The 14921-nt window shown below is 43.0% G+C and overlaps 1 protein-coding gene across 1 annotated transcript in view; it reads left to right on the forward strand.

The window, feature by feature from the left end:
- Positions 1-14921, forward strand: part of FAM13C (family with sequence similarity 13 member C) — a 115545-nt gene that overhangs the window by 68971 nt on the left and 31653 nt on the right. Inside the window, exons 8-10 of the mRNA XM_030950931.1 lie at positions 4107-4163; positions 5788-5986; positions 10578-10699. Of these exons, the coding sequence (XP_030806791.1) occupies positions 4107-4163; positions 5788-5986; positions 10578-10699 (378 nt within the window). The remainder of the gene's footprint in view (positions 1-4106; positions 4164-5787; positions 5987-10577; positions 10700-14921) is intronic.

A 14921-nucleotide genomic window follows, 5' to 3' on the forward strand; every position in this document is an offset into this window, starting at 1 on the left:
TGCAGCAGTAAGGAGACAAGTTGTTTTTCAGGAGGAAAATTATGTATGGATTTATTTGTGTATTAGGTGAGCTTTACACTGCTAAAATGTTCATGGTCTAAAACACCCCAGCTGGACAGTGAGCTGTTTGCTGAGTGCTGTGGGGACAGGGGACACTCTGAAAGCCGGCCAGGTTGTAATCATCTGAGCCATCTCTAAGTGCTGTCATAACCTCTACAGGAGAAGTAATATTTCAAAGGGATCTAAAGAATTTCCAGCTTTTATATTGCTTTGCTTTATTTGCATATATTTCCTTGCTTTATTTAATATTTAAATTTAGTCACACTTTTTATGTGACTGGGGCAGATATGGAAAGATTGAACTGAAGCTAATAAATCATGGAGGGGTTTTTGTTTGCTTGCATGCTCGTTTGTTTTCATTTCCTGTGTTCCTGTTAGTTATGTGATGAATTTTGGTCTGTAAAATTATGGGTTGCTCCCCCTCCACCGAAAAATTGCCAGATTACAGATTATATATTTTTTATGTTTTTTCTCCTTCCCTTTCCTCTGTCCCTAAGTACATCCATTGTTTCCTGTAGAGACTCCCCTGGAACAGTCCCTAAGCCTGCCTCCCCCCTGAGGTTTCTGGGACCCAGAGGTGATGGCTTTTCTTTATGGGGCTTCATTTTAAACCTGGAGGGTATAAAAGCTGGGAGTGTGGTGCCAGCCCTTCCCTTGGGGAGATGGAGAGAGGTTGGATCTCCCTCGTTTCAGCTGCTGTTGGTTCTTGGTTGTGGAATTTCATGTTTAATCTTTTATTTCCAAACAAAGGGATAGAAATGTGCTTTTAGAAAAAAAAGGGAGTGAACTACGATATCTGAAAAGCATTGTCCCATTGAACAAACTTAGTTTCCAGAGTTGCCTTCCCTAAATCTCATTTGGAGCTGGCCCCCAACACCTGCTTTTGAGAGCTGCTGAGGATACACAGTTTTTACTGATTTCAGCTCTTATTGCTTGTGTTGACCATCTCTGAAAACAGATGAAAATAGATTCACTTTTATTTAGCAGAAGAATGAGAGAGTTTGCCATGCTAATCTAGACATCCTCATTTAACAATTTCTGTCTTTATTTGTGACAAAGGCAAAGCCAGGGCTTCCTGAATAAAATCAAGCCAGTGGTAAAGCACCTTCGGGAACATTTCTCCAGACAAGGAGAGTGCCTGGGGGTGGCAAGCTCCTAGCAAGCCATGCATGCAGCCTGGTTTGGGAGCTGCTCACGTGAGCTCCTGAAAGGTCAAGTCAGCAAAAGGAGCAGCGCTCACTCTGGTCTGAAATGCCTCCTGTGGGAAGGTGAAAAAGGTAGAAAGTTAAAGAAGCGGGTCCCATTAACCCAGAGACACTGGAAGGAACACAGAGACAGACTAGCCAGAGTCAGAGCAGCACTCCATCCAGGCTGGGATCCCATCTCTGACCTGACTCTGGCCCGTGCCAGAACATCAGTAATGGATGTACTTACTTATAAGAGATATCCATCAGTCAGTAGCTGGATTGGGCACTGAAGGGAGAGGATTCACATCACTGCTTTGGTTAAAAGTTAGCTCCTACTCAATGTAAACCTCAACCCATTTGGATTTCTAACCTGAAGCTGTTGTGGCACATTCTCTGTTGGTTTAGGAGTGAGGAAGATGCTGCTGCAGTTTTTTGTTGGTGAAAAGTCTCTCTGTCTCTCTGCTGCACAGCCACAAACTATCAAAAAATGTACCAAACTCTTGAATATCACCCTATCTATTAAATACAGGTAAAGATAAACAAGATTTACAGGTTACTGATGAGAGTAAATGAAGGTGTGCGTGTTTGTTTTGATATGTGCAGGCCAGTGGCATGAACACAGAAGACACATTTTTTTAAGAAATCAAGGTAAAAACTCTCCATGCTTCAATGATAGGTATTTGCATTATATGACAAATTCATCTTTTTAAAGGTCCTTCCATGGTCCTGGCCTCAAACACTATCCTGTGTAAGTGAGCTCTCAGCCTCCTCGTTACTATTTATTCTTGCACAGACAAGAATTTTGGTGGGAAATTTTGGAGTGTATTGCTTCTGAACTTCCTCAGGGTCTTTTAAATTTCATGATGGTCATTGTATTCTCTGACTCATTATTGCTTCTCTTTCCTATCTGCTGCCATCCAGTTACTCAAATACATTTTGCCACACTCATGTTTATAAGTTGTGTCTTATTGTATGATTTCTGTCAGCTGCTGGGTGCTGAGTTAGGAGCTCTGCCTCTCGAGATCACCTCCTTACAGCCAGCCCAGCTCCCCCAGCTCAGGAGAGTGCTCCTTAACTGGACTTGGCTAGGCCACTGGGCTTGTGCTCAGCCATCCATTGTCCCTCCAGAGAGTGCTCCCCATTGCCAAGGTTCCCATTTCAGGAGGGCCAAGTGAGGTGACTGGTGAGAGGAGAGGGAGCAAAACTGGTGGCACAGCTGCTTCCTCCCACCTCCTCTCTCTGAGGCACACCCAGGAGGGAGAATGTGTTCCTTTAGGGGATTCCTGGACTTTGCTGGCCATGGTTTGGCCTGTGGTGCACACCCCACCTTGTGGCACCTTCTTCTTCTCCTGTATCTGTGCTGGGAGCTCTGTCCATCTGGCTCTGACCTTGGCACTGTCTCCTCACAATGCATTTTCTTTCTGTTGTTGTGTCCCTGTAAAATATTCTTTCCAGTTCTAGAGCCAGGTTCCTGGTTCCTTTCACACTGGGCTTCCTTATTCAAACCCCCAGTGTGTCCTGTGCCACCCCTTGCTGCTTCATGTGAAGCAGTCAGGTGTTGGCCAGAGGGGAAGGTGTGACTGGCACTCAGAGGCAGCCAGATTTCTACAGTGAATTTTTCCATTTTGCACATCAAGCCTGGTCTTCCATCCAACATCCCACTTTGCCATGTGGGGAAAGCTGCACTCACTGCAAGAATATTTTGCGATTAGGGTGATCTGCCACTGTAGTTCTCTGCTCCAGTTGTGAGCAGCAAATGCTTTCATGCATATGCTGATGTATTCAGGAAGTGTAAACACTTGAGTGGCCCTTTAAATATTTTCTGCTGCAGTCTGACTTTTGATATAGACACCAGCAGAAGACTGGTGGGGAAGAGGAATATATTAAACCCTTGCCATCAAATTGCAATGCAGAGCTATGAATGTGTCACTTAATGTACTCTCTTCTAAGTGGGGCAGTTCTTCTCAAAATTTAACAAGTCAGCAGAAGTATAGGCTGCTTCCCCCACAATGAAGAGATTCCTCTGCCAGAAAACTTCAAGGGATCCAGGCCTCCTTAGTGTCTGTGCCCTGTGAGTATGAACTGAGGGTGAGGAGAGGGCCCTGACTTTACCCCAGCAATACCAGGCTCTGTGCTTGCATATTGTGGGAGTGCATGCTTATGGATGCATGTTTATCTGAAGAAAGGCTGCTCATGGGCTTTGCAGGTTAAATCATCCTGCAAAGTTCAGCCATGCATCCACAATGTCATGTTCAGCTCTCAGTGGTTGTGGTTTAGCATATTGATCCAGACTTCTCTTCTGTTTAGGCAGCCTTGGGACAATTCTTCTGTTTGTAACTTAAAGGAAGCAATTGATTATGATTGTTCAGGCTTCTTAAAAAATACTGCTAGTTCACTTTTTAAGACTAACTCTCGCTTCATAATTTAGTTAGGGGTTCTTTTTCCTGCTGCCTAAAGGGTGACTGGTCTATCATAGTTAATATTTTTGTGAGTTTGTGAGAAAAACATCCTTAGTTGTGTCTAATTATTTTTGAGGTTAGTGCGAAGTATACTATAAGCAATTAGAATACAGAGTTTCTTGTAATTTTCCTGTGATTTTTATGGTAACATCTGAATTCCTTGTAATTATTTCCATTTGTCTGAACATGATATACCAAATTGTGCACACTTAACATCTCAAATCCTCTTCTTCCTCTGAGATTTGGACTATCATGGAGCAGTTATGGCATTAAATAACCCTAACTAAAGCGTGAAGAGAAGTAGAAATGTGTTTATAGCTCGAGCTGCACTGTAATGTTATTAAAAGCTAAGTTTTTGCAGCTGGCAGAAAACCAATAATTATCTTGTATTCATTTTCAAGGTGTGAGGGGTATTCAGACTCTGTGCATGAAGATCAAGCAGGCAGCTCCAGTCCCAGGTACTCTCCTGTAGGAAACTTTGTTTGAAATCCATTGGGAGCAATTGAAACTGTGACTGCTTCTGTTACACCATTAGAAAAAAGCCTTTATTCTCAAGGGAATGCAGAATTTCTGGGGTATTACCTGCAAAAGCTGTTAGTATTTCTAGGAAATACATCTTTATCTTATGCACTTTTGTGTGATCAATATGGAGATTATTTACTGTTGCTATTATATATGTAAATATGTTATGGTCTGTATTCTTCACATCATACTCCTGTTATTCAGATGCAGCTGTGATGCTTATACACTGAATTTCACTGTACAGCAGCTGGTGCAAAGCAGTAGTAAGCAGAGTTTTGCAACTGTGCAAGGATATGCTCATTGCTGAGTGTGTCTGGGAAAAAGAAATTCTTTAAATTGTAATTTAACTGAAGTATTCTTGAGGCATGTCTCTCTCATGGCTGTTAGTACATATTGCTGGCTAGGGTATGAAACTTAACCATTCAGGAAGATCTTAAAATCAGAGGATACCTTAAAATTAGCAACACTGGTGCACATTGTTGAGGTACCTGTGGGCTATAAAGCTGTAACTGTAACAACTGCCTTGGAGCACACTTGCAGAAGGCATGGGCAGCAATGGTGTTCAACTCCACAGGCACCCTGCAAGCATCCATCTGGATGCTGATGGGCCACAGATGGAAAGTGAATTTGGCAGCTCAAAATCCTTAGGAGAAAACATTGAACTAGCAAGTTATGCTTTCTGGAAAAAAAAACAAATGAATCTCAGAGGGATTTAATTCAATAGCCCTTGACTCCCTCAGCCGTGGAAGTTTCACACCAGGAGAGAGGTCATCTCCCAGCTGACCATTAGGATGCTGCAGGCTGGAGCTAACAGCTGAAGTCCCACCTGAACACCAACTCCAGCCAGGGGTTTTGGAGCAGCAATGCCACTGCCAGCTCCTGAGGCAGCCCTGCTTCCCGCACTGCAGTAACCTCGTGGTGCCCCCGAGGTGCTCCCCATGGAAGGCATGAGAGCAGGCTGAGGCTGGAGGGACTGGGTGTGGGTGACACTAGCAAGGTCTCCTTGGACAGAGCTTGCACCTTGTAGTGATTGAAAATGTCTGTCCCAGATCCCAGAATAAGCCTCCAGTGTCTGTTTAAGCCACCAGGTGTCTCTTACACAGGAGGATGTTTTCTCCAAACACATCTCTGGCTGTTCAGACCTTGCTTTGAGTGGCTTCCTCCTTCCCTCTGTGCAATGGCCCTCAAAGCCAGGGACCAACAGAGGAGAAGTGTGCTGTTGAGAGGAATTATTGTCTGTGACGACATTTTTGTGAGGTTACTGTGAATCATTGGGGTGGGGGAAGTCTTCTGCCTGAAAAAGAGTGTTTCAGATTTTATTTGGAGAATGGGAACTGTAGGTCTTAAGCCCAAGAGTGCCTCTAAAGCTAATGTTTAAGTAGCTCCACAGTGGAGTGTGTAATAATGCTAACTTAGATCCATAACTGATGTGTAGACCACTAAATTTAGTAAAAGCTATATGCCATAAATAGCTAAGAACTTGTTGCTCTTCTTCCTTCATAATGTTTTGACAGATGTCTGAAATCCTGCCTGATGCATTTCAATTTTATTTTCTTACAGAGACGATGATAACAAAGAAAATTACCCGGACAACTCTGCTGTCTTAGAGGAAAGGCAGCCGCCTTTGCAAGACACCCAGCAGCACAAGCAGCAGGTTTTAACTGACTGTGCTCTAAAGCCTGAAATGGGCAACTTAAAGCTGAGGAAACCTAAGCCCATTGCAAAGCTAGAAAATGGAAAAAGCCATGAAGAAAGTCAGGTAAAGAATTAAACTTACCTGAGAGGCTTGTGGCACAATGTCTAAGCAAGTTTTGAAATGCAAAGAGGGACTCCCTGGCAGTTCATGGTGTGATTTGAGACCCCACAGTAATCTACCCTGATTTCCAGGGACCTGCAGTCTGCAACCCTCCTGTAATAACAGTTTCTTTCTGCTAGGGAATTGCAGAGAGGGTTGTGCTGCAACTGCTTTCAGAAGTGAATGGAGAGCATAGCTGAAGATGTGCAAATATTTATTTAGACAGTTTCTGTTTTGTTTATTTGATCAATGATCTCCTTTACTGGTATTTCAGCTGCACATAGAGGGATTTAATGGTTTTCCTTCATCTTAATTTCTGTTTTTCTCATATTTAAATAGTAAGACCATAGCAGTGCAGTAGCATACTGGTAGCAGTGCTATCCCCCACCATCTTCCTAGGTTGAGCTGGGGGGAGCAGAACTGTAAATTTTTTAAAAGGTGCTAAGGAAGACTAGAAATGAGGAAACTTCTGCTGCTGTCTCTGGTGGTACATTTGCTCTGTTGACTCCAGAATTCCAGCTCTCAGCAGCTGCTGAAAATGCCTCTGTTCTTCCCTAGTGCTTCCCAAGTTGTGTTGGATGTGCAGTGTAAAGGGTTGAGCTCTGGTCCAGGTTTAACCCCTCAGCTGGAAATATTCTCATATCCAAGATAGTTAATAATAATGTTGGTGGATTTATTGGTCTGCAGTAGGCACAAGGCCTGACATCTGCAAATACAGATGTCTGTATTTACATAAAATTGTGCATATACAAATACAGATGTCTGTATTTCCATATCTTGACTGTATAATGTATTTGGCTACTTTTTGTCTCTCCTCCCTCCTTGCTTGTGGATAGAAATTTGCAGAGCTCTTTCTGAAGTACTTCAAGCCTGTCATAGACTAGGAATTATTTTGGACCAAGTTTAGAATGGGATTTCATCATTTTATACAGAATGTCTTACCTTCTAAGTGAGAACTTCTTGAAGTTCCTTTTTGAAGGTCCTTTTTGAATCCCTGAAGGAAAATGAAAACCAAATGGCAAATGGTATTATCACAGTCTCTTTCAGAATACCAGTGTCAAACTCTTGCCCTAAAATTCCTGCCTGTTCTTCTGGAGCTGATCCAGAAATAAAGCAATAACTGGGAGGTTTTTTGCTACTGCACTGCATTCCTAGGAAATATTATTTAACCTGCAGGGAGATGAGGTGTGCATGTTTATCAGCTGAATGAAAAAAATTATGGGAGTTTTGCCCTGGTGAAGTGCAAGTGGAAGCAGATCAGGAAGAAGAATCTTGAAGAAGCAGTAAATGGGGCAAAGCCTGTCTCAGGATCATCTGTTGTTTTTTCAGCCTCTTCCAAGCCCCCTGTGTGTATCCTGCCTGTACCTCTCACCCAGTGAAAGCCAGCACAGCACATGTTTGCTGCTCTGTGGCATTTTGCATGGCCCCAAGGGGTTAACTGGAAATGGTGAAATTCTTTCATGGGAAACTTTTTGAGTATATAATTAGACTGCCATAAAACACCAGCATGACTTAAGTATGCAGCCTCTGGAAGGAAAAACGGTGCCAGGCAGATTATTTTCACATGGCTCAAGGGTTTGAATTAGGAGAGACAGAAGTGATAAAACACTATAACTGCAGCAACCTTCCTTGGTGAAACCCCTTGCCACCAAGCCGCTGGATGGGGTAAATGGTAAATGATGTACTCCCAAGCAGCTGACAAACAGCACTTTCTGAGCACATGCATTTATGAAAGAAAAGCAGGATGCACTGCACATCATGATTGAACTTTTCAACCTTGCTTTCCTGGATTATTGGCAAAATGCTTTTTCAGCAGTCTCCCCACTTCCCCAGCCTGACTTCTCTGTGGCATCAGAAAGAGTGACACCAGAGCAGCGACAGAATCTCTGTTAAAGGTGTTGCTCTGATAAGCCAAGGAACTCTTTGCTATTCCCTCTTATGTGTTATAAGCCCATAAGTTTCTTTTACAGAGAATTGTCCCCTTAAAATTAGGAGAGGCTGTTGGGAGATAAGTTTGCTGCATGTGTTGGAAGGATTAAAGTCTGTTTGGATGGGAACCATTTTGGTGTGCCTTTCTAGCTGTGAGAATCCAAGGGGTTTCCACTGTAGAAAAGTCACTGAGAGGGAACAGACAGCTGTGATCAAGTAGAGGGAAGATGGGATTTTCACAAGGCTGTCAGCTGAAGTGTGATTCCTGTGCCTCTGATATTTTTGGCACAATTGTAACCCTGTGGTCATGTGCCTTTGGTCTTCATAAAAAAAAGGTTATTAGATTTACACCGATGATTAAAAAACCCAAGTGTAATAAAAGAACAGCATCAGGTGACTTCACTTGACCACTTATCAGATAGCAAAATGTCACCAGGGTAAAGCTGTTCTTTGCATGTTGCCTGCAGTTATTTCCCTGGGGGCAGGAGCTGGCTCTGGAGGCAGCTGTAACCTTTCCAAAGAGAACATGGGAAGAGAGTAGGCTGCTGGAATGTGACTGCACCACTGTATTCCAGCTATTTGGTTTCATCTTTTCCATGGTTCCATCAGCTTCCTTAGCAATTCTGCAGCACTCATCTATAGGAAATCAAATTAATTAGGATTTATTTGACTTCAAGAGGTGAGGAAGCATATGCCCAGAACATACTGCAGGGAGTCAGTGTGGGAACAGATGGTGAGGAATAGAAAGTCGTCTTTCCTTGCCCAATCCTTTCTCCTGTCACTCACCTTTGGTGCACAGTCACGGGTGTGGATTCGTAAATGAGTCATCCTCAAACTCCCTATTGATACTGGGACATATTTACAAAAGAACACCAAACTTCCTAGCTAATAGGCAGAAACAATAAAAGTTCAGTTTTAAAGTCTTATTATCAAGGTAAATGGCTATAAAAAGGGTGACCTGACAATCAGTGCCTAAAGATGACAATGCTGAAAACTGCTGAGTAAAGTTTTGTATTTTGAGTATAAATGAAGTGTGCAAATTGCTTGTATGTCAAAGAACTTCCAGTAGTTTGACATTAAAATTATGATTTTAAGTGCACAGTAATCAAAAAACCAGAGCTGATATTGGCACATCAGCTGCAAAAACACATGAACACATCAGACAGTCTGGAAGTTTTGCTTTGGTTTCTGGGTATACTCTGTTTAGGTTTGTTACGATGCAGTTTCACTGTAGAAGTCACCCTCTTTAGCGAAAAGAAACAAAAATGCAGTAGAAGACAGGGCTCTGCTGCAGGTGCCTGTGACACATCAGGATTTTGCTGCTATTTAGAAACAGAGATTCCATCAAGGGTGTTTCCCTAGTGTTACTTGTTAACACCCTAATGACATGATTTTTGAGCAGCAACAAAGACATAAAAGAGAAAAAAAAATACAAAAACAATCCAAAGCCACCCAAGTCGGCTAACATCAAGCCTGCAAGCAAGGGCTTATTGCCAGTGCTCTTGTCCTCAGCTTTCCCCTTCATCCAGCAGAAAGTGCTTGGAATTGCTGTGTTCTCTCTGCCCTGCAAGTTCCCATCTGAAGAGTCCTACCCAAACTTTTGACTTCCATGCATCCAGCCAAGTTTTGACACTGGAGCAAAGTGAGGTACATTGCTTTAGCAGGGAAGGGAGCTCTGTTGTTTTGCAGAGCGAATTGTATTTTAATTTTTTAAACCATTAGACTAAAATATTTGATTACAAAAGCTAATAAAGAGGTAGAAAAAAAAGTCCCACTTTGATTACCACATTTTCAAAGATCTTAATTTATTTATTTCATTGCAGTGCAAAGGAAATATTGCAACCCATTTCATAGGTAAGGAAATGAAGAAATATCGAACACATATTTTCACAGCCCTACAACTGGTTTTCAAAAGCTTGGAATTGAATGGATACTTTTCTCATTCCTGTTCTATGACTCAGTTTTTTGCACTAAATTACGTTTTGTATTTTCTGTGTCGCAGATTGGGTGATGTGGCTTTTTTTCCCCTCACTGCCTTTCCCTCCTCCCAGAGTAATATTCTATTCGTAAAGCTACACATTTGTTAGGGAAGGGAAAGAGGCACATGGTTACATTTTACATATTTTATTTAAGTGATATTTAACTGCACTCACCTTTATCAGCCAGATTTTTTTGATTATTCCCAAGCAATAAAATCTTACTGATATGTGAGTAAATAATTTCAAATTAATTCTTTGTACAGAACCTCTCAGCTCTGAAGCTGAAGTCTGTGATACCCAAGTAATAAAATCTTACTGACGTGTGAGTAAATAATTTCAAATTAATTCTTTGTATAGAACTTCTTAGCTTTGAAGCTGAAATCTGTGATTTAAGTAATAAACAGAAAAGTTACAGTCTGCTTTGGTTTCAGAAACCGTTTTCCAGGGAAATAACATACTACTTTTTTAGACTCTTTTATCTTCTGTGTTCTCTAGTTGTTTCAAGATTATTACCAAAAAATAACTAAGATCCTCAACCAGCACCTGCTCTCATGGAGCATTTTTTCCCTGAAGAAAAAATATTTAGCCAAGCTTGGATTGGTACTGACAGGGCGCATTCAGCTTTTCTTTTTGTTTCCCTTGTGCAGGAGCTGGAGTGTGCATTGCCAGGCCTCTCAGAGTGGCAGGGGAAGGCAGGATGCTCAGCTAATAACTATGCACAGAATGTGGCTTTGAAATGCCAGGAAGCAGTGGTGAGATTCCAGCCAAGGTAAGACTTGGGATAACACAGCACGGTTCACTTCTGATGAACTGTAGGAAAGGCTAATTCATCTGCTGCCTACTGCATAAAATATTCAGACTCCTGGCTCTTGTTGGCAGTGTATTCTATATTTATACATCTAGGACTGTTTGGAGAAAGTGAAAGGGATAAAGATAAGAATGCAAATTTCATCATTCTTAAGCCCCTTACAGCCGAAGCAGAAAGAACATCCTTAGTTTAGAAGCTTCAGTTCCTCTGTGCCAAGTTTCAGAAATACTTCTCCTCTTCTTTCCTTTCCCCCCCAGTGCTGAATTGCCTCTCTTTCTCAGAACTGCATTCTCTGAGCAATGGGAATGGGACCCTTCACACCTTATTATAGCAAGGATACTCATTTATGTACGCTTTAGGCTGTGGGTGCTGTGGCAGCTGTGCTTGTTCTGGTGCTGGAAGGGCACTGTGTGCTCAGGTCTGGCATTGACCACGTCCTGATGGCAGGTAACTCAGCTGTGATGAAGTAACTCAGCTCTGGTAAGTATTGGAAGTCACAGCTTCTACTTCCATCTATCATGGCCTTGCAAATGGCTAAAAATGGGGTTTCAACTCACCCAACTGACCAGTGAAGGTGTGTCCTAAGGATAAGATTTGGTCCTTACTAAATCTAGGGGCACAAATTTCCCATGTTCAAGTGCTGGTTTTGCTCTGCTTTTCTGTGCACAGAGCTTTTGTCAGGTGAGCCAGGTCTCTGCTCTTGTCTTCATGTGCCTTGGTGCCCTGTGGCAGAGTTTCTGGCTCCCTTTGGAGGGTCTGAAGCAGCAGCAGCAGCAGTCCATCCCAGGGATGCTCAGTAGCTCAGGGCACAGCTGGCTGACAGCTAGAGCTCACTGGCTCAAGGTTTGTTTGCAGTCAGGAGTGGAACAGCAGTGACAGCTGCCATCCAATGGCACTTTGATGCTTTAGATGACATCGACTGGTTGCTTTCTCCACAGCTTTTAGGAGGCAACGTTGTAAATGGTCTTAATTTGTGCACTCAAAGGAAGATTAAGCAGAATGAAAAAGCATTTAATTAGCTTGGACAACAAAGTGCTTTTGCCCTCCAATGCCTGTATGTGCAATTGAAACACTGCATCTCAGGAAGCACTTTTAATTAGAAAGCCTGCCTTCTCTTCTTCTGGCATTCCTTATGAGAGGAAAGAATCCCATGGACTAGTAAAGAGGAGCTTCTGAGGGTGGTATCAGACCTACCCAGTGGCTCTGCTGGTGGGATGTTTGTGTATGGGTAGGTAATAAATAACTGGTTAATTTTGAAAGGAACATGACGAGAGACACAGGGACTTTAAAGACAGGAGCCAGAGTGGAGTGTGCATGAATAAAACAGCAAACACAGGCAAAGTTCCCCTGCCCACTTCAACTGTTTGGCCTTTTTAGTCTGCCTGGTATTAAACCACTTTTCACTATGCTGTTTATTCTTGTTTAACACCATGATAGCTCCTTAGAAAGCCTGCTATCCAAAGGGGCTAAATCTGTAAAAGAAAGATGCCTGGATTTACCATTCTAATTGCTGTGCAAGCACAGTGATCAAATCTCAATTCTGGCCATGTTTCAATTTGATTACATTATGAAAATAAAAAAAAAAAGCTGATGACTTTACTGTCAAATAAGGAACTTCAAACATAAACAAGCATTGACATGTGGTCTCTGTATGTGTGGCCTCACACATACACTTGATTTATTTTAACTGTCCTTGAACTGACACTCCCACCACCCAGCTGTACCAGGGCACTTCTACTCACCTATGCTGGAGTTTCCAGCTTCAGTTTGAGGATTTCTGTGTCTGGTGACCCTTCCTGAGCTCCCTGCGCTGCCTTGGCAGGGCCACAGCAGGTGACAGTCCATGTGTCAGCTCACAGGGCTCTGGTGGCTGCACTAGGCTCACAGCACTGACTCCAGCACAGGCTGGGACACTGCTGCCAGGGCATGATGTCCTGCCTTGCTTTCTGCCTTCTCTGCTGTGGGACACACAAATTTAAGCATTCAGTGTTGGCAGCAGGCAGCAATCATAGCTAGATTTGGGCAGAACACTCTGTCAGCATCACAAACCCCAAGTTTCACTGTGTTCCACTGGTTTTGCTGGGCTGCTGGTAAAATTAGCAATGCTTTGGGACACGACACCTGCCTGTGTCCTTAAGTCAGACTAGAAGCTCCCTGGTGTTTGAGAGGAGAAGGACACACTGCTGCAGGGGTGTCCCTATACACCTCTCTTCATATATCAGATGTGTAGGGGGAGGACAGGAGAAGAAGCATTTATTTCTGTCTCAAATAAAGGATCAAGGTAGATTGTTTCCAGCGCATCCTGCTGTTACTTCTGCTTTAACTTAGTTGCTGCAGGGGGCTATAGCTCTGCTTTAGTCTCATTTGGGGATTAAAGGTCTAAATACCTCTGAACTCTACAGAGGTTTTTAAGAAACCTGGCAGCTGAAAACCAGTTCATTTTAACTTGTCTAAATATGGATTAAAGACTGCTGAAATATGAAAAACTTTTCAGTACAGTTCCTGTTAAGCAGAATAATCTAAGTTTAGGATATTCTAACAAGGGATTCTCATAAACAGATGTGTGACAGAGAAGAAAAACCAGGCCATGTAAGAGCAACAATCCACAGAATTGGCTTAGAAGTGTGTATTGTTTCTTTGAGGGGGTAATTTCAATTTATGATAATCACCAAAACAATAAAGGAAAGTTTTGTGGGATTTGAGGGAAATGGAAGACTAGACTTGAAGAGATTTGCAACCAGAAGAATAAGGGAATAGTGTCTTGTTTTTGGCTAAGCTGTACCTGACCTGTGAAGCAAGGGTTTCAGCCTCAAGAGGTTTTTATCGTGTATGATTTATGAAAACCAGTATCCATTTAGTAGATGAGGTGCCATCTGCATGGAAGGGAACCTTTGCACCTTTTTTCCAGAACATGAATTTCTAATACTATTGCCAGTGATTACATTGAATACTGCTCTGGTCATTGTGTGTAGCTGGGTTTGGATATGAGTGCAATATAATCTGCACCTTGATGGAAGGCAGATAAAAGTTATAAACAGGTCCTGGGAACAAAGAAAGGAATTGCCTTTTTTTTTAACAGAGACTAGAAAAGCCAGTATGGAACAATACACATGATTACAACAGCTGCTTCTGCCAATTGCCTTCTCAAAGACAATCAGCAAAACTGGAGTGGGCTGCAGGATGTGTGCAGGTACCTGAGCAGAGTCTGGTGCTTTCCTCAGGTGCCTGCTACAGAGAGAGGAGGCTGAAACCAAGCGCCCCTGGGCAGCGGGAAGGTCAATGCCTCAGTGAAGGCTGCATATCAAGTCAGCGTGGAATTCAGAACTACAGTTTGGGGTGAAGTTTTCTGCCAAAGAAAAATTCCTGAAAGTTCTTCCTCTTCACCATTCTCCAGATAAACTGGGAATGAAGTGGCTTCATTTATCAGGATTTATCTGGTCCCAGGGCTGGTCCCTATTCCACGATTCTGTAACTCTATTTTTGGCAGAGGCTGTAGGGTGGCTGTTGGTGTCAGAGTTGTGATTGTTCTGCAGTAGAAGTGGAAATGCTGGTAGCCCAGGGCTGCCCTGAGTCTTGGGGTCAGCCAGAGCCTCTTGAGGTTTCTGTGCTTCCCTGAGGGGAGGCCAAGCTCTAGCAAGGCTTTCAGTATTTAAGTTTGCAAGGTGACTATATTTTGAGAGGCAGCTCAGGTGGGAACTCCTGAGGTTTCCAGGGTTTCTGCTGAACAGCTACAACTCAGAGATGAGAGGGAGGCAGCAGGGAAGCTGCAGAAGTCCTGATGTCCCCATGCAGACCTGCATGGCTGAGGCAGAACCTGAGAGGCTTCATTTCCTCACCTGCACAGGCAGCCAGGTGAGCAAGGATAAGGTTGGGAAATGATTGACTGGTTCCTAAGAAAAAATTCTTCAGAGATGGTGGTATTGAAACACTGGTGTTTATGGTTCCAGTGATACTTCTTGTACCAAGGCAGGGAAAACTCTCTGAGCAAGCTTTTGGGTTGCAGTGCAATTAAGGAAAAAGAAGCAAAAGGGGGGATGAGGAGAGGATAGAGGAGGAAGAAGATAAGAGCAGCTCTTGCTGCAGGCCCAGTAAGGACCACACCTGCTGAGTATGAGAGCTGCTCGTGGTAAGAATAACAAGTCCTGGCTGGGACTCATGAGACAGGCACTGCTACACTGGCCCT

The sequence above is a fragment of the Camarhynchus parvulus genome, chromosome 6, assembly GCF_901933205.1.
Source record: "Camarhynchus parvulus chromosome 6, STF_HiC, whole genome shotgun sequence".
Lineage (NCBI taxonomy): Eukaryota > Metazoa > Chordata > Aves > Passeriformes > Thraupidae > Camarhynchus > Camarhynchus parvulus.